Genomic DNA, 23,248 nt, shown 5'->3' on the forward strand with positions numbered 1-23,248 from the left:
AAGAAGCCGGGCAGAGAAGAATACATACTGTATCATTACATTTACATCAACTTCTAGAAAATGCTAACTAATCTATACTGACAGAAAGAAGATCAGGGCTTGCCCCAGGGCTAGGGCCTGAGGGATCTTTGAGGGGGGCAATGCCAATATTCTGTATCCTGGTGTGGAATGGTGGTTTCCAGAGAACATACAAATGTCAAAATGCCTCAGGCTGCACATTTTAAATGGATGCTCAAAAATTATCCATTAATAAAAGTGAATTTTTTAAAGTCTGCCTGTTAGTTTTACCCCAAACCTTGCTGCTCCTGTCTTTTTTCGAGGTCTAAACCTGCAGTATCCCACAGCTGATTAAGGAGAGTGACTCTCATGGGCTGCACTCAGCTCCTGGGCAGGGAGGTTCACTGAGGTCAAGCAGCCCCAACAAGGCTCAATAGATGTTCACCGCTGGCTGGCTGGCTGCTCTCCAGTGCCAAGGCAAACAAGCTGTCTACAGAGTCTCTGAGGAAGCCAACTGTGTATGCCCTGCACCCCACCCCACCCGCTGCATACTACGGCTTCTATGATTTCTTGTTTCACATATAATGTGTTTTCCCTGCTGTACTGTCTGCTCATAAGGGCGAAAAGAGCCTTACATTGTTTCAGAATCACTGAAGTGCCTGACATAGGTCTTTGCAACTAGAAAATAATAAACATATTTATTTCAATTCTCAAATGATGCCTTACCTGATTTTGAGAAGGACTTTATGCACATAAATGTACTTTCCATCCACCAGAAATTTCAGGTCTGCGGTGTTGGGGTTGTCAAATTCCCTCTTCAGGGACTCGGCCACTGTGAGGTGGTCGTCGGGTTCTAAGGGAATGACACCAGTGTTTTCCAATGAAAATGTAGGCCAAATATAGCATCGCTTTGCTCACACTCATGAAAATACCAATTTCCCAAAATAACTGACCAACTGAGCAGTGTGCTTTTTTCCCTAAATACAGATTTCCCGCTGCTGCAATCGTTCTAAGAACCTCAGACACATCTGCTTGTAAATCTGGCAAAATAACTAAAGCCCCAAGCACCTCGCTAAATAAACATGTTGAAAGCTTGAGTAAATATACCCGCTAAAAATAAAAGCCACGGTTTCCCAGTCACATCAAAAAGCCATCCGAAGTTCTCCGAATTTTAGTATGAGATTTCTAATACTTTTAAGGAAAATGAATCGGTCCAGTGAGTTCTCTTTCACAGGAACCTGTGAGAGGGAAATGAACTGCCTGATCCTGCATTTAACAAAAGTCCCCACTATTGAGAAACAACAGCCCCAGTCTTCTTCCTAGCTCTCAGGCCACCACCCGACAGACAGCAGTCACTCACCCACAGACAGGAGGCGCCACGTGACGGCGGGCGTGGCGAAGCAGGCGAACACGTCGTCGGTGGAGGAGAAGTGCGTGAGGTGCGGCAGGGTCACCGACTGGCCGCGGCACTGGCCCCACATGTACACGTGGCCGCCCTGCGTCTTGGCGGCCGACGTGTGCGCCGAGTGGCAGGCCGCAATCTCTATAATTCTAGGTTCACAAACACACACCAAGTAAACAGTCAACAGGAGAAGAAACAAGTCAATTTTTCCTTCCCTTAGCATTAACTGATTAAAAAACAAACAAACAAACTCTTCATTAAGCCTAAGCTTGTAAATTTTCAGGCACCAAACCGTTATCTACATTTAAGCAATGTCTCGTTTAAGCACTTATACATCATGAAGGTCCTCTTGTTACCACTTCTAGCCAGTAGGCCGATAAAAATATGGCACCTATTTTGAAACTGAAGTACAAGCCAGGAGAACAGACTAAAAGACCAAAAAAAAAAAAAAGGTGATTTAATTTTTCTTAAAACATTGCTTACTAAAGTAAATCAAAAAGATGTGGGGCATTTCCACCCAGGGTCAATAAATATTTTTATCAAAACTTCACCAATTTTAGGGTTCCATGGAGCATTCTATGGGGCACCCCAACTCACTCTGCAAGCAGTTAAGTGCAGTAGTTCTGATCACTGAATGATATCATCTAGAACCCCAGAGAGCAGTTTTCTGGGACCAAACATTATGTTAGACCTCACTTCAGTAAGTTCATGGCTGACAGGCAGATAGTTCTCAGAACACTTCCTAATGGAAACCACTGTTTTGTTGACTTCAGACTAATTGTCTTCTCTAAGACCAAGCCACCACACAGACTTAAAATAATATTTTACCCCAAGTGAGGTGCCATTTTGATTCTGCCCTGGGCAATGGTACCAGCATTCCCAGAACTTTAGGGTCATCTCTGACTTCTCCTCCCTCCTCACTTAGCACTTTCTTCAGAATATCCAGTTGGCAAAATAACAACAAATTCTTTGTTTGTAATAACTCCCACTTGTCAGAGCCTTATCAAGCATACCCCATACCCAGACCAGTCTCCCTGTCTTAGACTTTCTCTCTCTTCGGACCTAAATCGCACAATGCTGTCAAGTTAATGATTCTCTTGAAAAACCATTCTTATCATGTAAGAAACGAATCACCAGTCTATGTCCAATGCAGGATACAAGATGCTTGGGGCTAGTGCACGGGGATGACCCAGAGAGATGTTATGGGGAGGGAGGTGGGAGAGCGGTTCATGTTTGGGAACGCATGTACACCCGTGGTGGATTCATGTCAATGTATGGCAAAACCAATACAGTATTGTAAAGTAAAATTAAAAAAAAAGAAAAACCATTCTCATGACTCCTTTCAAACCTATCACTGACTTCCCACAAGACAAAAATTCAGACATGTTTGCCTACTGTCTATGGCCAGCTTTCTTTCATATCATCTTTGCCCACACCCCCTCTGTTTGAACAAACAGAAAGTACTCACTGCCTCTCAATGTCACTATGCACAAAGTCCTCGGTCAGGAATGTTCTTTGACAGACCTCTTTATGGACCTCTCTTTTCCCTGATAACAAACGTGCCATGAAAAATGTAACTGGACTGGAACACAATCGTGAACTTCTGTGCTAAACTACCCAACACCAGAAAACCAAAATAACTTCATTCCTACATTCACTTTGGAAATGTTTACCATGGCCCTCCAAGAACGGGGAGCAGCCCCTGCCATTCATTCGAGGAGGCAGGATGCTGCTTCCACAGATAGGGGTTAAAGATACAGAGAAGCTGGGAAGGCTGGCCCTCCCTGAGCATGGCTAGGGCGTTTACCTGGAACACCCAGTGCCACTAGGGAAGTCAGGGGTGGGGCTTGGGCTTGGCGGACAGCACCAGCTGCTACAGCAACGAGAAGCGAGAAAGTTTAGGGGAACCTTCAGGTCTGGGCTTGGGACTCCAGCACCTGCCAAAGTGCCCTGCCTTTGTCTAAGGTCATCTGTCCTTCGTCTGAAGGACATATGCTTCTTGCTTCATACCAAGAAGCAAACATGGAAGTTCAAATTGTCCAGTCATACATGCAGTAGACGATAAACTGAGCTAAGGTTTACTGTCAGGAGGTCTGGCACTGTTGTTGTTTAGTCGCTAAGTCGTGTCTGACACTCTTGTGACCCCACAGACTAGCGTGCCACGCTCCTCTGTCCACGGGATTTTCCAGGCAAGAATACTGGAGTAGGTTGCCATTTCCTTCTCCAGGGCAATCTTCCTGACCTAGGGATAAAACCCATGTGTCCTGCATTGGCAGGTGAATTCTTTACTGCTGAACCTAGGAAGCCCAGGAGGTCTGGCGTACTGCATACTTTATTTTGTAGCCAGCCATTTTTACTGGAAAAAAAAATTCCTATATGTTGAAAACAAATGGATTTGGTGTCACTTCAATAAAACTAGATCCACCACAACGGCACGGCTTAATGGCTAAGAGGCACTAGAACTGAAACGGCAGAGAGTGAGAACGAGTGCAAAACAGAAATCAGTGAGGAGCGAAAATAAGGTAACTTGTGAAGAAGAAGAAGAGCAGAGAGGAAATCGTGGCCATTACAAGATGCAGAGCAGTGTTTCTCAATGCTGGTTCTGTGAGGCCAACACACTACTAATTACTAACACCTCAAAAAGCTACAAAATTAACAAAAATGCAAGGCAAAGTGAGTTTTGAAATCAATTTAACTCAAAATATGTTTTTTTATGGAACTTTAAATGCTGGTAAATCAAAGTATTGAAAATTCAGAAAGACTGGGAGTGACTAAGTTAAAGAGAATCATTTTAACTATTAAAATCACTTCTCTGTGAACATAAAATGTTAGCATTCTTCATCATAAATAGGCTTCTGTGAAAAAAAGTTTTTTTAATCAGGTTTTTCTTGGGTTGTTATTTGAGCAAATAAACCACGTAACCAGATTTTCACTTTCCGCTTCTGGGAACACGCAACCAAGATCTGATGATCCATCCTGGCCTGAGTTCAACCCTGTTCTTTCTAATTAGCTCAGCCTCCCCACAACGAGCCCCAAGAGTCAGGAGTTCCTGAGAGGTAAGTCATAATGTTCCTGCAAAGCTTCAGTCACTGAAAAGGGCGGGGAGGTGCAGAACAAGTCCTAGCAAACCTAGAGGTTCCTCCCTTGCAATATTCGTGCGACAGAGAGCCCACAAGCTCAAAATCACCGCACGAAATTCAAGCACGGGAAACTGAGAAAAGCAGGAGCATCTCATTCAAAACACTCATCCTTGATATTCTAGCCAAAATCATGTTTAGGTGGACAACATCAAGTATGGATGTGTTTAGCAATTTCTACTTCTACCTATATAATTAAAAAAAACAAATGTTTTTAAATTGTGAAGATTTTTAAAACAGAAAGGAACAGGTAACTCTCCAGGGCCAGGCATCTGGACACTCACGTAACCCCCATGCCTGCGTCTCCCGCTCTCTAGCTTTCTCCCACTGAGTCGCCCTATATTCTGTCCGTCCCAGCGTGACTCCAGTGGGAAGACCCGACACTCGCTCTGAGCCCATCAGGACCAGTGGCACGAGGTGGGGCAAATCGCTGGTGGGCACATGGCAGCCGATTCCATGAGTCCAAGGACAGAGGAGTGCAAGTTTATATGAAGTGAGGCAGCATGAGAAAAATGGTAAAGCGCCATGCAGATATAGCTTGTTTTTATATCCATGCTAACTCTGGGCCTGTCACACTTCTGTGCCGTGCTGTCTAAATACCAAATGTCCCGAGTGACTGGATTTGCTGGCCTGAGGCACTTTTGTGATTATTCAAAGCCTCAAGGCTGTCTCTTCTCTTTTCACTGAGTGGCTCTGAACTACCTTTAAGAGAAATAAAAATGACATGGCTGCTTGCATCTGCTGTGTGCCTGTCAGCACAGGACCATCATTATCTTCCCTCCTCCCCAGTTCTTTTTTGTTCTTTTTTTTTTCCTGCTTGAGTGGTTCACTGCAGCAACTGGAAACCAGCACCTGGTCCTGGGCAGGCATGGGGCAGGGGGAGATCCCGATCACCTCCCATGGACCCCCTCCCTGGTGTGATGCCAGGTATACTTCTGAGCTCAGCAGCACCCCGCCAGTGGCCCTCTAGGGCCCCTCAGCCATCAGGCTGCAGGAGGCCGACGCAGATGCAGGACAGGGGTGCCTGCTGTGATCCTGGGTGCCCATACACGCCCCTCGGCCCTCGTCTGCCGCCAGTCTCTGTCTCTCTGTGTTGTTTAGTCACTAAGTCTAGTTTGACTCTTTTTGCAACCCTTACCCACTGGGCTCTTCTGTCCAGGGGATTGCCCAAGCAAGAATTCTGGAGTGGCCTGCCATTTCCTTCTCCATCCTCCCCAGTTCTTAAGAAGTCTAGGGTCTTACTATAAGATCAGCGGGGGGCGGGGGGGGGGTGAGGGCGGGGGGGGGGGTGAGGGCGGGGTGGGGGCAGGGAGGTCAATACTCAAATGAAAATCAAGGGACTGAAAATGACTGGTTCTTCATTTTCACTGTTAAATATTCCAATAGAAATACAGAAAAGAACTGCATACAAATGCAAAACAACTTATCCATATATTTAAAAATCAGATATTGTAGAAATTTATATGTACACTAAAAATGAAAGTAGCAATATTGATTTCTACAATGATTTCAACCCTGGTTTAATGAAAAGATAATGAAATGTTCATGTTCCATGCTTCTGTGTCAAGAAATGAAGAGTGAAAAGGCAGTGATAAGGCCATGTTTGAGAAGTTCAAGAGACCTTCAAAAATAGCAGGATAATTTGGAAAAGAAAAACTCTGGGGTTATGTTAATCACTTATCACAACCTTGCAGTTTGATTCCTGGGTTGGTGGATCCTCTGTAGAAGGGACAGGCCACCCACTCCAGTATTCTTGGGCTTCCCGGGTGGCTCGGGTGGTAAAGAATCCACCTGCAACGCAGGAAACCTGGGTTTGATTCCTGGGTTGGGAAGATCCCCTGGAGCAGGGAACAGCTATCCACACTAGTATTCTGGCCTGGAGAATTCCATGGACAGAGAGGCCTGGCAGGCTACAGTCCCATGGGGTTGCAAAGAGCCAGACACGACTGAGTGACTTTCACTTCACTAACACCACTGTGCACACAAGTGCACAAGACCAAGTTTTCATTTTATAACCACTCTGCTCTTCCCCAGAGTGACAGCCTAGGAGTTGAGGTCATGAGAACAGCTCTATCCTTTCCAACTGGCAAATCTGATAAGCAGCTGGGTGAATGGCATTATACTCCCATCGGAGGTACTTTCATCTTCCTAAACCATAGAAGACAGACCTCAAATGCTATCAGCTCCTTAAGAACGTGAAATAGGGAACAATGGGAATGGGCGGAAAGGAAGTTTCTGAGTGAGAAGAATAACGCCAAAGAGCTGTTGGAGGCTCAGTCATCGTAGTTTGTATAGAGTGACTATTACAGGTATAGAGGAAATATGGGTGACGAAAATAGAATATTTGACATACACTCAACCTTCCCCCAAATTCTAAAGCTAATTTTAAAAAGGATTGAATGGTTCTTGTTCAGGAATATTCTAATACTAGCAATAAATTGCCCGTAATTCTGTATCATGCCTCAGTTTTGTTTAATCACTGAAGAACACTGAATTCACTTTGAAAATACGCATATTACCTGTCCTTTTCCACGACGACAGGGGTAGGGTAGGACTGGTTACTTTTATTGCCAGTGCCCAACTGGCCATAAGAATTTGCGCCCCAAGCATACACTTGACCTTCATCTGTTAATACTAACGTGTGTGCATAGCCACAGGCAACCTGGAAAGAGAAAAACCAAACCCATTCAGGCCGCGAACAGAGAGAAACACGCTTTCCACAGGACAGGTTAAGAATCAAAAATGAAAAAGGGAAGACGGCAGCCAGAGAGGCAGGCATTGAAGTTAGCCAACACCCCCCAAGATGCAGCTTAGGTTCCCCGTGTGGTGAAAACTGCACGGAGATCAACATGAGTCCTGCAGTGCCAAGAGTCCAGTTTAGCCACCTTTGCCGTGGCACTCCTCATGCTCAGAGATCAAGGCGCGTGAAAGGAATAAGAAGCAGATTCTTCTCTGTTTCAGGAATTACTGTCTCTTTTTATTATGAAAGTAAACATAAATTCAATGTGAAAAAGATACAAAAAATATAATTATGAAAGTCATCTCAAGGTCAAGATTGTTTATTTATAAAAATATATAGAGATATTATGCATTGAAAGCTTTTTTTAAAGTGATCATACTGTATAAGTAGTCCTGTATCTTTCACTTAACAGTGCATATAGCACTATTAAAACTCTTTGTAAGCATCATTTCTGTTAATATAGATTTAGTATCACTTATTTAACCATTAACTTACCGTCTGATTGGATAAATCATGCTACATCTGTTATTTACCATTGTTTTCTTTTTCTCTCATCCTTTTTTTATCTTGTCTGCTCTAGGAACTATACCTTCTATAAGTCACTTTCTCCTTGGTGCCTTAGGATATATGCCCTAAGAGCAGAATTACAGATCAAAGAGGGTGAATATTTTTAAGGCTCTTGATACATACTGCCAAAGTTTCCTTGGAAAACACAATAAAAGTTTACATTCCAAGAGCTACATGTGAGAGTACATTGGAGATAAAAATTTTCTTATAAACATTACAACTAAATTCAGGAAAAGAACTTTAACCTCTACTTCAACATTTTATCCTGCTAAGACGACTGGTTTTTTTTAGTACAATGGTATGTCTGCCATCGTAGGTTTAAAAACAGGCACACGTAAACCCAAGGGGACGTACCCGCTGGACACGAATGCCTTGGAGAGCTGCTACCCTGCAGGGGGTTGGCTGGTTGCCGCTGCTGCCGAGTCCCAGCTGCCCGTTTCCATTGTAGCCCCAGACAAAGACCTGAGAGAAAACGAGAGACGCGATGCCCACAAAAGCCGAAAAACAGTCATGGTCTCTGTCCTGAGGTCAGCAGGACACTGAGAAGGTGGACGGGCTTTTTGAAGTGACCTGTGAAATGCCTTTCTTACCTCCCCGGTGTTCACCACTGCCATCGAGCACATCTGCCCGCAGGCTATGTTCACAACCACTTTATTCTGTAAGCAGCCGGTGACTCTTCGCGGGATCGGCTGATTGGCTGTTGATCCAGACCCTACCTGCCCGGAGTTATTATAACCCCACGCAAATACCTATTTGAAAGAAGAGATCAGTAAATGAAACACGATAATACACAGAGTGTCTCAAGTGGCACTTCTGGCCTCATCTTTGCCCTCTGCTTGCTTGATATCCATAAATTCTCACAACATAGGCAAGGAAGTTTTCACAGGATGCATTCTCATAAAATATATTACTTTATAGAATTAGATTATGGCATTATCTACACAAACAGCAATAATTATAATCAAATGTCATATAATTCCTATAAAATATCTACTTTGCCTCAGCCATATTTTCTAGCATTTGGGGAATTTTTCTTTTTGCAAATAACCCTCTTGAGTATAGCAATAGAGAAGTAACAATACATCCTTCAACATTTTGCAGCTATACAAATCCTTACCACATACAGGTACACGTCATGATATAAACACCATGACTATGACCTGCTAACAAGAGAAAGATGAATGTGAGGTTGGTGGTTATTTTAATTAAATGATCATATTTCCATGTCTGCTACAGGAATCTATATAATCTTATTGAAACCTTATGATCAGTGAAATTTAGGCTGACTATTCTCACCTCTCCATCAGATGTTAGCACCAAAGAATGGTAAGACCCACAGGCCACTTCAATGACTTGCTTGTTTGACAGATTAGTAGAGATATGATAGGGAACTAGACCAGCATTAGTTGTCCCATTGCCCAACTGACTGTAAGCATTATGACCCCAGGTAAAGACTTCTCCTTCTGAAAATAAAAAGAAACAGAACCGACTTTCAAAACAACTACTCATTATATGAAAGTATATATATTACACACTTCCACAAATGGAAACTAAAAATTCACATGCGAAAAGTTAATCAACTTCCCTATTCCACAAAACTCATTTTATAAAAGAAAACATTTGGAAAGTTAAACTACATTCTGCCTCAAAGCAACAAGATGAAATTTAAATGGATGCAATTAAAATAACTGGAAGATAGGTTTTTGATAAATAACAGAAAAAAGGCTACTAAGAGAGAAAAAAACAAACAAACCCAGATTGAAATTCAGAAGACTATGAGAAATTTAAAAAAAAAAAAAGACTATGAGTCTCTGAATCTTAATTTCCTGATTTATAAATGGTTACCAAGTTAATTTTTAAAATCTTTATTATATTACTTATTGCACAGTACAATACATATTCAGGGCTTTGGGGGTAATCATAAGATTGTATTTCTTGATCTGGGTGGCAGAACATGGACGCATACTTTGTATTTATTTATAAAACTGTGTATATATATTTTATGTACTGTTTTGAATAAGGTATGTTTTAAAGACAATGTCTTATCAGTCTGAATGCATGAAAAAGCCATGAGAATATTTAAGTCCTTATACTACTGACACCAACTAGAGCCAGCAGTCATTGTTTAATATCAGAATCACAGAATGTTAAGAGTTAGAGGGGATCTTAGAATCTAGCTTTAATCTCTCTGTTTGTAGATCAAGAATCTCAAGTTCAAAATGTCCAGATCATTCTTGGTTCAGCATTCTATCGCAAAATAATTACACTTCTAAAGCAGGCTTATAGCACTGTCATTCTGACAACCAAAGTGCCAGTAACTGCTAGATTCCATCGGCCACCTTTTCTTCTTCTGATATCCAGATATGTTCATATTTCATACAATCCAAAGCATAGACGAATTCACAGGGTAGAGGCAGAAAGTCTTGCCCAATCAAAGAGTATGTTCTCAGTGTAAGGGGTGGTCCCAGTCTTGCTCCTCAACAAATGAAGCAACAGCTAAAATTCTACCCTGTGTTCCTAGGTTACCTGTTGTTGCAAGGACAATGTGTGGCCCACTCCCATAGCTGAGGCAGGCGATTTTTTTGCCAGTTAAAGAATCCAGTCTCCGAGGTTCAATGGTGCTCTGGACATCACCTAATCCCAAACAACCACAGCAGTTTGTGCCAAGCACAAAAATCTGTGGGGAAAAACCACCGTTAGCTCAAGCAGTTCTATTTCCGACAAACCTGTAAATACATTCAAAGCAGACATAGTCCCCTTACAGGAAAACTGCTTCATTATTTAACAAATAAGGATCTACTCTGTGCATTTTTAAAAATCTTAATTCCTTAGTTCCCCCAAGATCTTCAATTTAGCAGATCCATTACTAAAAATGTACGTGGCTGAATTTTTTTTCTTCCACATTACCTCATCATTTACCGTAGTATACAGAAGCTCATTGCTGGCACTGCCAAAGACACAGGCCTGGCGAACTAACTGCAGCTCTGCCTCAGAACAAAGGGAGAAAATTGGCCACTTTCCCACATCTAACATCTTCAAAGACGACAGAGTAGCCTGGACTGGCTGAAAAAGAATTTTTTAAAAGTTATTTTTTAAATGATTCATAGAAAACACATTTTCTCTGCCCCCTTCTGTTTAAGAGTGTGCACTGGTATGAGGAGAAACAAACCCTATCTATTTTGGGGAATTGTCTTTACAGGTTCGATCACTTCGGACCGTTCTCACCGTAACCAAGAGCCAGAGGCCCAGGACAGAATCAGATCTCACCTATTACTTTTCCTCAAAGGCCCTGGAACCATCCAAGGCTGAACTCCGGGGAGCTGAATGCCTGGCGAGCACTTTCAGTGGCACTTACGTCTTAAATGTGGCTTTGGGAAATAGGCTGGGGGTAAAAGCAGGCAAGAAGAGGGAAGACTACGGTTTCATCAGCTGCCTGAGTCTCAGCAAAAGCCCTTGGGAAAGGACAATGCCAAAGGTGCCACCAAGGAAAACGTCCAGAAGTTTCACGGGTCAGTTCACGGGTCGGTTCTGACCATTCAGCTGCAGCAGCTGGCGGGTTCCCTCGGGCCCCCACTCAGATCTGGCTGGTAGGAAGAAACACCCAGGGAGCATGTGCATATGCTTGCTACGACTGCTGTAACAAAGAACCACGAACTGAGGGCCTTAAACTACAGAACTTTATTTTCTCCCAGTTCTGGAGGCTAAATTCAAAGTCCAGGTATCAGCTGGCTTGGCTCCTTCTAAGGGCTGTCAGGGGAAGATCTATCAGGCCTCTCCCCTAGGCCTGCAGAGGGCTGACTCTTCCAATGTCTTTCACATCATCTTCCCCAAGTCTTTCTCTCTCTGTGTCTAAATTTCCCCCCTTTCAGAAAGACACCAGTCATACTGGGTTGGGTCACCCTCATGACCTCCTCTTAACTAAATGATTTGCATCTGCAGTGACCCCATTTCCAAATAAGGTCACCTTCCAGAATAATGAGGTGTCTTAGTTCCTTTGGGCTGCTAAACCAAAATATCATAGAATGAGTGGCTTATAAACAACAAAAATTTGTATTTTACTGTTCTGGAGACTGGGAAGTCCGAGATCAAGGCACCAGCATGATTGTGTTCTGATGAAAGTGCCCTTCCTAGTTCAGAGCCCGTATATTCTATGTCCTCACATGGTGGAAGGGGCTGGGGGGTCTCTCTGGAGCCCCTTTTATAAAGCATTAATTCCATTCATGAGGTTTCACCCCTCATGACTTAAGCAACTTCTAAAGGCCCCACCTTTTAATATTAAAACCATTACCTTTGGTGGTTAGGATTTTAGCATATGAATTTGGGGGGATAAAATCAAACCCAGCACAGTATCCATTAAGGTTACAAGCAGCCACACTCCCCTAAGAGCATTCAACGTGGACACGATAAAGCTTCCTTAAAGAGAGCTTTTACGGATTTGCTATGTGGTAAGTCACTTCAGTCGTGTCCGACACTGTGCGAGCCCATGGACTGTGGTCCTCCAGGCTCCTCTGTCCATGGGATTCCCCAGGCAAGAATACTGGAGTGGGTTGTCATGCCCTTCTCTACTTGTTATACTGGAAATATATACACTTACACACTTTTCAACTTCCAAAAATGTTTAAGATTACAGTAAAATTACATAATGGCCAACAGGCCTATCAAATGGCATTTCCCTCAACAATCACCATGTCCTGTGCTGTGCTTAGTCACTCAATCACGTCTGACTTTTTGCGACCCTATGGACTGTAGTCCACCAGGCTCCTCTGTCCATGGGGATTCTCCAGGCAAGAATACTGGAGTGGGTTGCCAGGCCCTCCTCCAAGGGATTTTCCCAACCCAGGGATCAAACCCAGTCTCCCACATTGCAGGCGGATTCTTTACTGTCTGAGTCACCAGGGAAGCCCAAGAATACTGGAGTGGGTAGCCTATCCCTTCTCCAGGGGAACTTCCCAATCCAGGAATCGAACGAGGGTCTCCTGCATTGCAGGAGGATTCTTTACCAGCTGAGCCACCCAGGAAGCCCCAGTAATCACCATACTCTACCTTTAAAGGGATAAAGAATTTTCTAGGGCCTGTTTTTTCCATCAGATATTAAGTCCATCTTACCAGATATATGTTCTAGTAGGGAGAAGATCAGACTAGCTAAAGGAGTCAGGGGAAATTAATTAATTTATTTATTATAAGGACTTGGCTCACAAGATTATGGAGGTGCAGAAGTCCTATATCTGCATTTGCAAACTGAAGACCCAGGAAAGCTGATGACACAATTCAATCTAAGTCCAAAAGCGTGAGAACCAGAGGAGACAATGATGTAAACCCCAGCCCCAGGGCAGAGGATGAAATGAGATCTCCCAGATAAATCAGTGAGGCAGGGAAAAAAGGACCAATTCTTCCTTCCTCTGCCTTCTGTTCCATTCAGGTTCTCAACACACTGGAGGAAACTCGCCCACACGGAGAAGGGCAACCCATTTACTAAGTCTGCCAATTCGAGTGCTTTCTCATCTGGAAACACCCTCACAGACACACCCACAGATGATGTTTAACCTGGGCACTAGGGAGCCTCTCAAGTTGACATGTAAAGTTAGCTTCGTGAAGACACAAAGTGAAGAAGGCCACGTGAAGACAGAGGCAGAGACTAGAGTGATACAGCTACGGTCCTGGAACACCAAGGAGTGCCAGGAGCCAGCAGAAGGTGGGAGGAGGCGGGAAGACTTCTTCCCTCGAGACTTCAGAGAGCGTGGCCCTGCCGACACCATGATTTCAGACTTCAAGTCCCCAGGACTGTCAGAGAATAGATTTCTGCTGTTTTAAACCACCTGCATTGTGGTGCTTTGTCAGGACGGAAACTAATGTGAAGAAACCAACACAGAGGGGAAGCAGTTTGTCAATGCTAGCAGCATCACTCTCACAAGTGGCGGAGCCTCCCCTGGTGCCAAATCTCCCCACTATGCCACTCAAACTGCAAAGTCCTGTCCGGACAGTGATGTCTCCTATTATCTTTGGGGCCCCTGTGGCGCTAATGACAGAACCTTGTTATGTCAGCTTTGAGTCTAAGCTTCTAAATTACCCACCTCATTATATTAGGACGGAGTCTTATTTACTATGAGCGGTTCATTTTAATGCTTTTTCCTTTTTAAGTCTTTAATTTTAAGAAAGAACATTGTTTGGGATATGGCATGAAACATTTCATGGAGATATGCTAATGTGCTAGTTAAAGGGGTTCTTACATATTCTTGTTATTTCTCATCTTCACAAGTGAAGGACACACATAGTGCTGTCCTCATTTTACCTGGGAGGAGCCTGAGGGTCAGAGGGACTAAGAAGTCCTCCAACATCACTAGCTTCGGAGTAGATGGACCAGATTTCTCTCCACACATCATCTGTTGCTGAGTAAAAAGTTCACATAAAAAGTGACACTCCTGGCAGACCCAGTGTTTGCTCACATCTGTAGGGTCTGGGCTGCTGTGCTCATGAAGTCTTCAGTGAACAAGCCAATGCCAACCACAGGTTGTCTTTCCAAGAACAGGACAGATGGCGACATACAACAAGAACATAAGTAGCATACAGTGATTGACTGCTACCTCATTTTTTCCTTTCAAGCAGATTTTTGGATTTTGATTGCTACAAAATCAAGTGGTTTCTTAGATGCCTAGACAGCATATTAAAAGGCAGAGACAAAGGTCCATCTAGTCAAGGCTATGGTTTTTCCAGTAGTCATGTATGGATGTGAGAGTTGGACTATGAAGAAAGCTGAGCACTGAAGAATTGATGCTTCTGAACTGTGGTGTTGGAGAAGACTGTGGTGTTGAGAGTCCCTTGGACTGTAAGGAGATACAACCAATCCATCCCAAAGGATCAGTCCTGGGTGTTCATTGGAAGGACTGATGTTGAAGCTGAAACTCCAAATACTTTGGCTACCTCATGCGAAGAGCTGACTCATTTGAAAAGACCATCATGCTGGGAAAGATTGAGGACAGGAGGAGAAGGGGATGACAGAGGACGAGATGGTTGGATGGCATCACCGACTCAATGAACATGGGTTTGGGTAGACTCTGGGAGTTGGTGATGGACAGGGAGGCCTGGCGTGCTGCGGATCATGGGGTCGCAAAGTCGCACACGATTGAGCGACTGAACTGAACTGAACTAGATGCCTAGAATCTGGCTGTTAATCCAGCCAAGTCCTTAACACTTATCTACAAATCATTAGTTCTGAGCTTTCCTCCTGGCCCACTTCTACAAAACCTATGGTACCCAACCCATAACTCTACTGACGAGTGGGATTCCAGTGTGTGGGTCTGTGACATCACCTGCAGTGGTACATTTGGTAAAGAAGGCTACTGGGTGAGAGAACATTGGGTCTGATGGTATCAATGAACATTACCAAGTATCAGATACCAAGACAAAAGTAAAACATAGTTACTGCTTTCATGGAGCTCACAATTTAATAGAAAACAAATAATTACAATATAACCTAAACACAACACAAGTGTGAATATTGCTTTTTAAATCTCTGCCAGAAGTCTGGCTCCTGGAGGTGAGTCACCAGAAATTCATTTTTTTCTAATTCTATGGGGAAACTTTTTCACAGAAAACTGATGACTTCATTTATAAAATGCACTTTTTAAATATTCTTTTCTGAAGTAAATGTTTAACTTACTTGAGTGTTTAATCACTCTCAAGGAATTGAGCATCTTTGTTCCTTCGAGAAAAATACATTCTTCTGTCTGGCATAATCATGAGCATATATAGTTACATACGTTGTATATATTGTATACATATACAGCATATATGTATACCCTGTGTGTATAAATACACACACACACACATACTTCAGGCTGCAGCCCATAGGGTCGCACAGAGTCGAACACAACTAAAGTGACTTAGCACACATGCACGCGTACACTGTATACAGTAAGAGTGTACGTAAGGATCCACACACTTTAGGAGCCTCAATCACACGATGGCCAACCTGCATGACAGCAGGCATCTCTGCAGAAGGCACCCACCCACCTCTGGGCCCAACTGTTAAGACAGGGATTGGCTGAGCAGGAGTCAAGAGCGGGCAATTTAAAAATCTGTAGGGAAAAATACACTACGAGGGCATGAAAGCTTGACATTTACATCATTAAGGTCATGTCCCCGGAATCTGCATCCTAGCCTGGACCCTCCTTTTCCCACACAACTCACCAACACAGGTGAGAATTAACCCTAGGCCAGCTCACCTTCACTACTTCGCTCACATCCAGGTCACCTCTCTCATCTTTCACGGGCATCTGTTTGGAAAGGCAGAGTGGTGACATTTTAATATTAGCTCAAGGAGAACATAATTAAGGAAATACATCTCCATAAAGTTAGATACCAAAATGCATTTTATTATCCTTTGAGTGTGCACTCTCCGTGTTAACTCTGCTCCTGCATGCATACGAAGAACCAAGTGGATTATGATACTTAACTGTGGACAATTAGTAAGTCGTCACAATTCAATGTACAATACAGCATATAAAAACAGAATTAAGATTACATAGCAGGCATGCATAGTCAAAAAAAAAAAAACCTTCAAAAATAACAGCAGATACCTCACCCACTAAGGATTTCCTGGCAGTATAACACCATGTAATAAAGTAATTTCGTCGCTAATACTGTGAGCCTGTTATTTCACCAAATCTGTTCCCAGAAAACAACAAAGAAATCTTCTATGAATATTCTGTAAGACTTTCGGGTTCTACAGACTGCTTTTCAAGCTACTCTGCTACAGGAGCTCACAAACCAGCACTTCAAGTCAGCGCACAGCAGTACTGTGGCTCGGGTTGCTGTCTATGGGTCACAGCACTATCCCGTACACTATGCGGGCTGTGATAATGATTTACGTCTTTTATGGCATTTTGACTATATTTTATTTTCTAAAAAGTGGAAAACAGAAAAATGAAAGTTAACGGCGACAGTTAACATTAAGCTGTTAACACTGAAAAGGTATTTCATAAATTTACTAAAATCAACACAAGATGGAGATGGATGTGCCTGCTGAAAGATGTGAAACTTTCAACGTCAGCTGGGACACTAACCAGAGTTAAGCTGGTTGACGGTAATGTCTGGATGTGACAGAAATGAAATGAAGAATATCTGCGATGAATTAAGGATATGTCATCGAAGATTAACTATTTTGAATCTTTTTTTTTTTTTTTAATCTCTGGCAGTGGAGCAAACATTGTTCAACCCAGACCCTTCTGTAGGACAGCATTATCTGTGGAGGGTTTCCCTGGTGATTCAGCAGTAAAGAATTTACCTGTCAATGCAGGAGATGCGAGTTCAATCCCTGTGTCAGAAACATCCCCTAAAGAAGGACATGGCAACCTACTCCAGGAGAACTTGCCTGGAGAATCCCATGGACAGAGGAGCCTGGTGGGCTACAGTCCATGGGGTTATAAACAGTCGGACTAGACTGAGCGACTAAACGGCATTATCTGTGGAAGTAGGGGTGGCCTCCTCCTCATCCAGCTCAAACGTCACCACCTCTGGGAACCCCTCCTCTAACCCTCAAACAATCCCCACACCCCCTGCTGGCCCCCAGGCATTCTCTACACCCACAGCAGTGACCTGCCAGCAGCTTGGCCACTACACTGTGAGCCCTGCAAAGAAAGACACTATCTCATTGATCTTCCTTATTGAATGACCAATAGATGTTTGACAAAGTTTCTTTTACATGACAGAAAATACATGCTCCACGGGCATGATTTCTCTAACCTTGCCACTTTTTCCATAGAGAGCACAGAGAAGGAAAAATTCCTCTTCCAAATAGTCTTCCATGGTTCTGTGTAGTCCCTGAGGAAAAAGTATGTAGTAAAATCAGGATACCATGTGTCGAGTGAAACTGGGCAGGTTAAAATTATTTTACTTCCAATTAATGCTTCCCTGATAGTTCAGTTGGTAAAGAATCCGCCTGCAACGTGGGAGACCTGGGTTCAATCCCTGGGTTGGGAAGATCCCCTGGAGAAGGGAAAGGCTACCCACTTCAGTGTTCTGGCCTGGAGAATTCCATCAATGAGTGACTTTCACTTTTCACTTTTCTAGTTAACAGAGAAAAGAAGCTAAGTTCAAATATAGTGAAGGGAATTAAGTTTGGGGCATGCGCGTTAACAGCTATAAAACATAAAAAATGTTTTAACTGTTATTCTCTGATGAGAATCCTTCAGCAGAGGTGTGAAAAATAATCCCAGGATAAAAGTATATTCCCTAGTAGAAGATAAACATTTACTAGGGAATGAGTAGAAAATTTTTATTTCAGAGTTTACTTCCTAGAGACAAGAAAAAATAAATTTTGGACCTTGGTCAAACTGCCTCTGGGACTGGAAAGTTCCAAATCACTGTGAAGAGCAGACTTATCACTTCTCAGCTTCACTGAAGAGTATATGATTTGCTAAGTGGGGGAAAAAAATGAATGAATGGAAAGGACGAAAGGATGAATGAACAAATGTGACTGTGCTACCTTAGACCTTAACAAAATATCTGAAAAAACAGCCACCAAGCATGTAGCCATCGCACTGAATGTTCCTGCCTTAACTAACTGTCGCCACAACGACTACCTTATACTACATACAAGTAACAGCAGAAGCAGCAGCCCTGTCACAAAATATGCAGGATGTCTGGAATCTGGTTACATCGTTACACAGTTATCACTAAAAATAAATGGGAATAAATATTCTCTCTCCCCCCCCAAAAGCAATTTAATGTAATCATGTCAAACCGTGTTGATACTCTGATTTACTAGGTTGGCTTCTATTTACTCAAATAAAACCCAGAATTCAAGTGCTAACATCGGGAACATCTTACTTGATGTTTGTTACCTACAAGCAGTTAGAGCCTAGCAATAGATAAAAGCAATCATCAAAATAAGAGTAACTCTTAACAGTGGACTTATCGATGTTTTATATTCACTTGAGGATACTGGTAAAATTCTGTTTTCTTCAGCTGTAAAAAGGTCCCTTAGCATATACAGAGTAATAAATGATACCTTCAGAATAATAGTTACTCAAACTATGGCAATAATACAAATCATTACTTCTAATGTTTGGAAAAAAATACAGCTGTTGAGAAAAGGATCACTTAGACTTTCCTCACTTATAAATTTCTAAGATTTGATCTGGCTGCCAATATGGAAAAAATCATTTCATGTGGCAGTTATTCCTATATCATCTGTCTTCTCTATTAATCTGCAAGCTCTTTCAGAGAGGGGACCATGAGCCCACACACTCCAACTAGAGAGTAGCCCCTGCTCTCTGCAACTCGAGAAGAGCCTGTGCAGTAACGAAGATCCAGCACCGCCAAAGATAAATAGGTAAGTTATAACAAAATAGCAAAAAAGGGAGGGGATCGTGACCCAGTCACTGCTATTACCACCACAACACACAGCTCAGAAGAAAACGTAAGATATTTGTTGAAAGCATGTTTTGAATACAGCCTTTTGTTGACTGCAGACAGTCTATACTGGGGTTTCTTCTCTTTTTGCCTCATCCTAACTGGAAAGATCTTTTCCACAGCTGCCCCCAGTTTATTGGAATAAAAGATAAAAAGACAGGTGAGGGAAGAGAAGACAAAGGAGAAGAGCAGAGGAAGGGAATTCAAAGGCAAAAAAAAAAAAAGGAAACAAGAGAAAGAAACGGGATCTAATTAGAGAAGTGACTGCCTCTTGCTGGACTTCGGGACACCTTTGTTCCCAGTAGAAGGAAATCCTGCTAATATGCTGAGATCGCGCCACAGTAATCCTGGGCTTTGTTTTGTTTCCCCACCACATCCCTCCACCACTGCAGATAATTAATTTCACTGGTTTCTGGTTTGTTTCTGTTTCTTTTTGCAAAGTAAGTATATATGTGTTTTTATTTCCCAATTCCTCCTTATACAAAAAATAGCATACTTCACATACTCTTTTGTAATCTATTTTTTTCACCTAACAATGTATCCTGGAAAGTACTCTATATCAGCTAATAGAAAATTTTAAACACCAGCATATCCTGGGTGCTCAAGGAAACAAAAAAATAGCTCTTCTCAGTGTCTTTGATTAATTGCAATTATCTTAACTCTTTAAAAATTGGAATGGTATAAAACAGGTCATTCCATTTATTTGACTAATCAGGTTAAGACATAACTACATGTATGGCAGATGAAAATCACCATACTCAAAGAAATCACATTCAGTAAGATTCAATTAACACTAAATATAATATTAACATCACTTCATTTTTGTCAGAATGCCTTTGAAGATTTAAAAATGGTTCACAATTACTTACTGTTATGCAGTACTATGAAAAAAATGTCAAAATCTGTAGCACTGTGGAAAATGTGTTTTGTCTTTCTTTTTTCTGGTCTTGTTGCATATTACAGCATCTTAGTTCTCTACTCAGGGATTGGACCCACACCCAAGGCAGTGTGTGGAGTCGCAACCACTGGACCACCAGGGAATTCCCTGGTTGGTTTTGTAACATTATTCTGATGTGATACAAATATAACAGAGAAAACGAAGCTTCCCCAGTTTACACTACTTGAAGAAGACAGTTTGTGGAATATAGGTGAGGATTATAATCATCTCATCCTGTTATCTATTTGATTTTACCTGGCCATTACTAATAACAATGTTATAGTAATATGTCAACATATACATCTTAAAATCCATTAATACACACATAGAGTGCCACATCAAAGATGTGATAAACATGGATTCTACATAACAGGAATAATAATCATAGCTAAAATAAATAGTTACCCAAACTATTGCCAAACACTAAGTGCCTTATCTCATTCAATCTTTATAATAGCCAGAAGAAACAGGTATCATCATTGCCTCTGTTTAACAGACATATTTCAATACTTTGACCAACAGTCACCAGCCAGTCAGGGTTGGAGCCAGGATTCATTTCAATGCCCTTGATCTTGGGACTTTCCCCTGTACTGCAGGGATATTTTAAGTTTTCCTGTGTACATTACAGATGGTTTCATTTTGTACTGGCTGGTTGGGAATATTCTCTCCAAAAATGTTTGTACCTGATTGTTTTAAATTTCTGGAGCCCAGTATTCAGTCATCTTTAATCCCCTTCCTTCTAGATCTTTGTGAAGTTGTCTTCTAGAGTAAGGTTAATGTGACTGAAAACAAAAAATACATAAATAAATTCTATTACAGAAAAATAGAAAAGAAAAAGAACATACCACCTTGCATAGAACATACCACTGGCTTCAAAAAGCCAGTATTTATCTGAGAAAAATATAGTTTAAAAATTGTATCAGTTAAATTTACTATTAGAAAGTCAGCAGTAGAGGTGCTCAATTATAAAAAGAATTAATTTATTATAAAACATAACTTTCAGATATTATAAGTTTGGGGACAAGGCTTCAACAATATGGACACTGAAACTTACCAAAAGACACTTAGTTTAATCTATAGTATTTCAACATAAAAAGTGCAAGGGAAACCATCTGCAAAAGGAAAAAAAGCAAAATTTTCAAATTTTGGAAGAAGGTATAGAAAATATCTTTACGACCTCAGGGCAGGGAAAGATTTCTTAACTGAGACACAAAAGCACAAACCACAAAGAAAAGACTGGTAAATTTTACCATACTAAAGCTTAAAACTTTGGCATTATAAAAGACAAAATGAACAAAAGGAAAAACATGCCACAGAGTGGAAAAACATATTTTCAACATATATAACTGATAGCTGGCAAATAATTTATATCCATAATATATAAAGAATACCTAAAAGCAGAAAAAGAAACACAAACAATCCAATTTAGAAATGGAAAAAGGACAGAGGCAATTCACAGAAGAAGAAATTAACAAACATACCCACAGAAAGTATCATGGAAATGTAATCACAATGAGAAAGAACTCACCAATCAGATCTGCAAAATTAAAGGGGATAATACACAGTGTTTGTGAGGATAAAGATCAAAAGGCACATTTTACTCATATTACTAGAAGGAGTGTAAACTGGTACAATCACTTTTAGAGCAACTCAACAATATTTAGACTAGAACAGTATCTTTCAAGCTTTTTTGATACATATCTGTACCTGAAACAAAAGTTTCACAGAATCATTCTTGCTACATGAGATACTAAGGGATAACCTCTTTCCTATTTTTTTCTATTTTACATCATTCTAGTCTACCCGGGTGATAGTGAAGGGCTCCAGGAGACAGTAAAGGACAGGGAAGTCTGGCATGCTACAGTTCACGGGGTCACAGAGTTGGTTACAACTCAGCAACTGGACAACAATTCTACTCCTACCCTAATTTATCCTTTTCTATTTAATGTTTCAATGTTGGTTTCAGCCCACTAAGATAACTTCACAGAGTTGGACTGTGAAGAAGGCTGAGCGCCGAAGAATTGATGCGTTTGAACTGTGGTGTTGGAGAAGACTCTTGAGAGTCCCCTGGACTGCAAGGAGATCCAACCAGTCCATTCTGAAGGAGATCAGCCCTCAGATTTCTTTGGAAGGAATGATGCTGAAGCTGAAACTCCAGTACTTTGGCCACCTCATGTGAAGAGTTGACTCATTGGAAAAGACTCTGATGCTGGGAGGGATTGGGGGCAGGAGGAGAAGGGGACGACAGAGGATGAGATGGCTGGATGGCATCACTGACTGGATGGACGTGAGTCTGAGTGAACTCCGGGAGTTGGTGATGGACAGGAGGCCTGGCGTGCTGCGATTCATGGGGTCGCAAAGAGTTGGACGTGACTGAGCGACTGAAATGAACTGAACTGAAGATAACTTCAAGATCATTAATAAGTCACGTCTTGGAAAACATTAGCCTAGATGAAACTCCAGAGAAGGCAACGGAGAAGGCAATGGCAACCTACTCCAGTATTCTTGCCTAGAGAATTCCATGGACAGAGGAGCCTGGTGGGCTACAGTCCATGGGGTCACAAAGAGTCGGATATGACTTTGCCTGTGTGTACTGAACTGTAACTTCCTCCAATTTTAACGGAAAACTGGAGAAGGAAATGGCAACCCACTCCAGTGTTCTTGCCTGGAGAATCCCAGGGATGGGGGAGCCTGGTGGGTTGCCGTCTATGGGGTCGCACAGAGTCAGACACGACTGAAGCGACTTAGTAGTAATAGATGAAACTCTAGAGCATATACAAGATTGTTTGCAATAGGAAAACATTAGAAATAGCGCATAGAACTGATCAACAGGCTCCATCGACAAAACCTACAAATCGTGCATACTGCAAAACAATTAAAACAAATTATCTAGAATCAACACAGGTAAGTCTCCAAAACAATTCTGATCAAGAATCACTGTCATAGAATGATGCACATGATACACTATTTGATAAAGTTTTAAAACATGCAGAAAACAATACTACTTTAATGTGTAACAGATACTGACATACCCAGGGCTGGACTTTGATGGAAAT

General features: G+C 41.9%; 1 protein-coding gene across 18 annotated transcripts in view; it reads right to left on the bottom strand.

The window, feature by feature from the left end:
- The window catches only part of RCBTB2 (RCC1 and BTB domain containing protein 2), a 45,490-nt gene that overhangs the window by 13,978 nt on the left and 8,264 nt on the right, over positions 1–23,248 (bottom strand). For 3 of the 18 annotated variants that reach the window (XM_069601323.1, XM_069601321.1, XM_069601325.1), the window contains exons 2-13: positions 21,247–21,304; positions 20,876–20,974; positions 17,585–17,662; positions 16,066–16,116; positions 10,751–10,906; positions 10,370–10,520; positions 9,140–9,306; positions 8,434–8,592; positions 8,198–8,305; positions 7,056–7,198; positions 1,358–1,548; positions 724–850 (exon numbers count right to left, since the gene is read on the bottom strand). In XM_069601323.1, the coding sequence (XP_069457424.1) occupies positions 724–850; positions 1,358–1,548; positions 7,056–7,198; positions 8,198–8,305; positions 8,434–8,592; positions 9,140–9,306; positions 10,370–10,520; positions 10,751–10,906; positions 16,066–16,116; positions 17,585–17,647 (1,316 nt within the window). In that variant the 5' untranslated portion in view covers positions 17,648–17,662; positions 20,876–20,974; positions 21,247–21,304. Of the gene's footprint in view, positions 1–723; positions 851–1,357; positions 1,549–7,055; positions 7,199–8,197; positions 8,306–8,433; positions 8,593–9,139; positions 9,307–10,369; positions 10,521–10,750; positions 10,907–16,065; positions 16,117–17,584; positions 17,663–18,164; positions 18,252–20,875; positions 20,975–21,246; positions 21,305–21,673; positions 21,730–23,248 lie in introns of those variants that run through there. The other 15 variants (XM_069601330.1, XM_069601332.1, XM_069601334.1 and 12 more) reach the window with 11 other exon arrangements.

The sequence above is a fragment of the Ovis canadensis genome, chromosome 10 (assembly GCF_042477335.2).
Source record: "Ovis canadensis isolate MfBH-ARS-UI-01 breed Bighorn chromosome 10, ARS-UI_OviCan_v2, whole genome shotgun sequence".
NCBI lineage: Eukaryota > Metazoa > Chordata > Mammalia > Artiodactyla > Bovidae > Ovis > Ovis canadensis.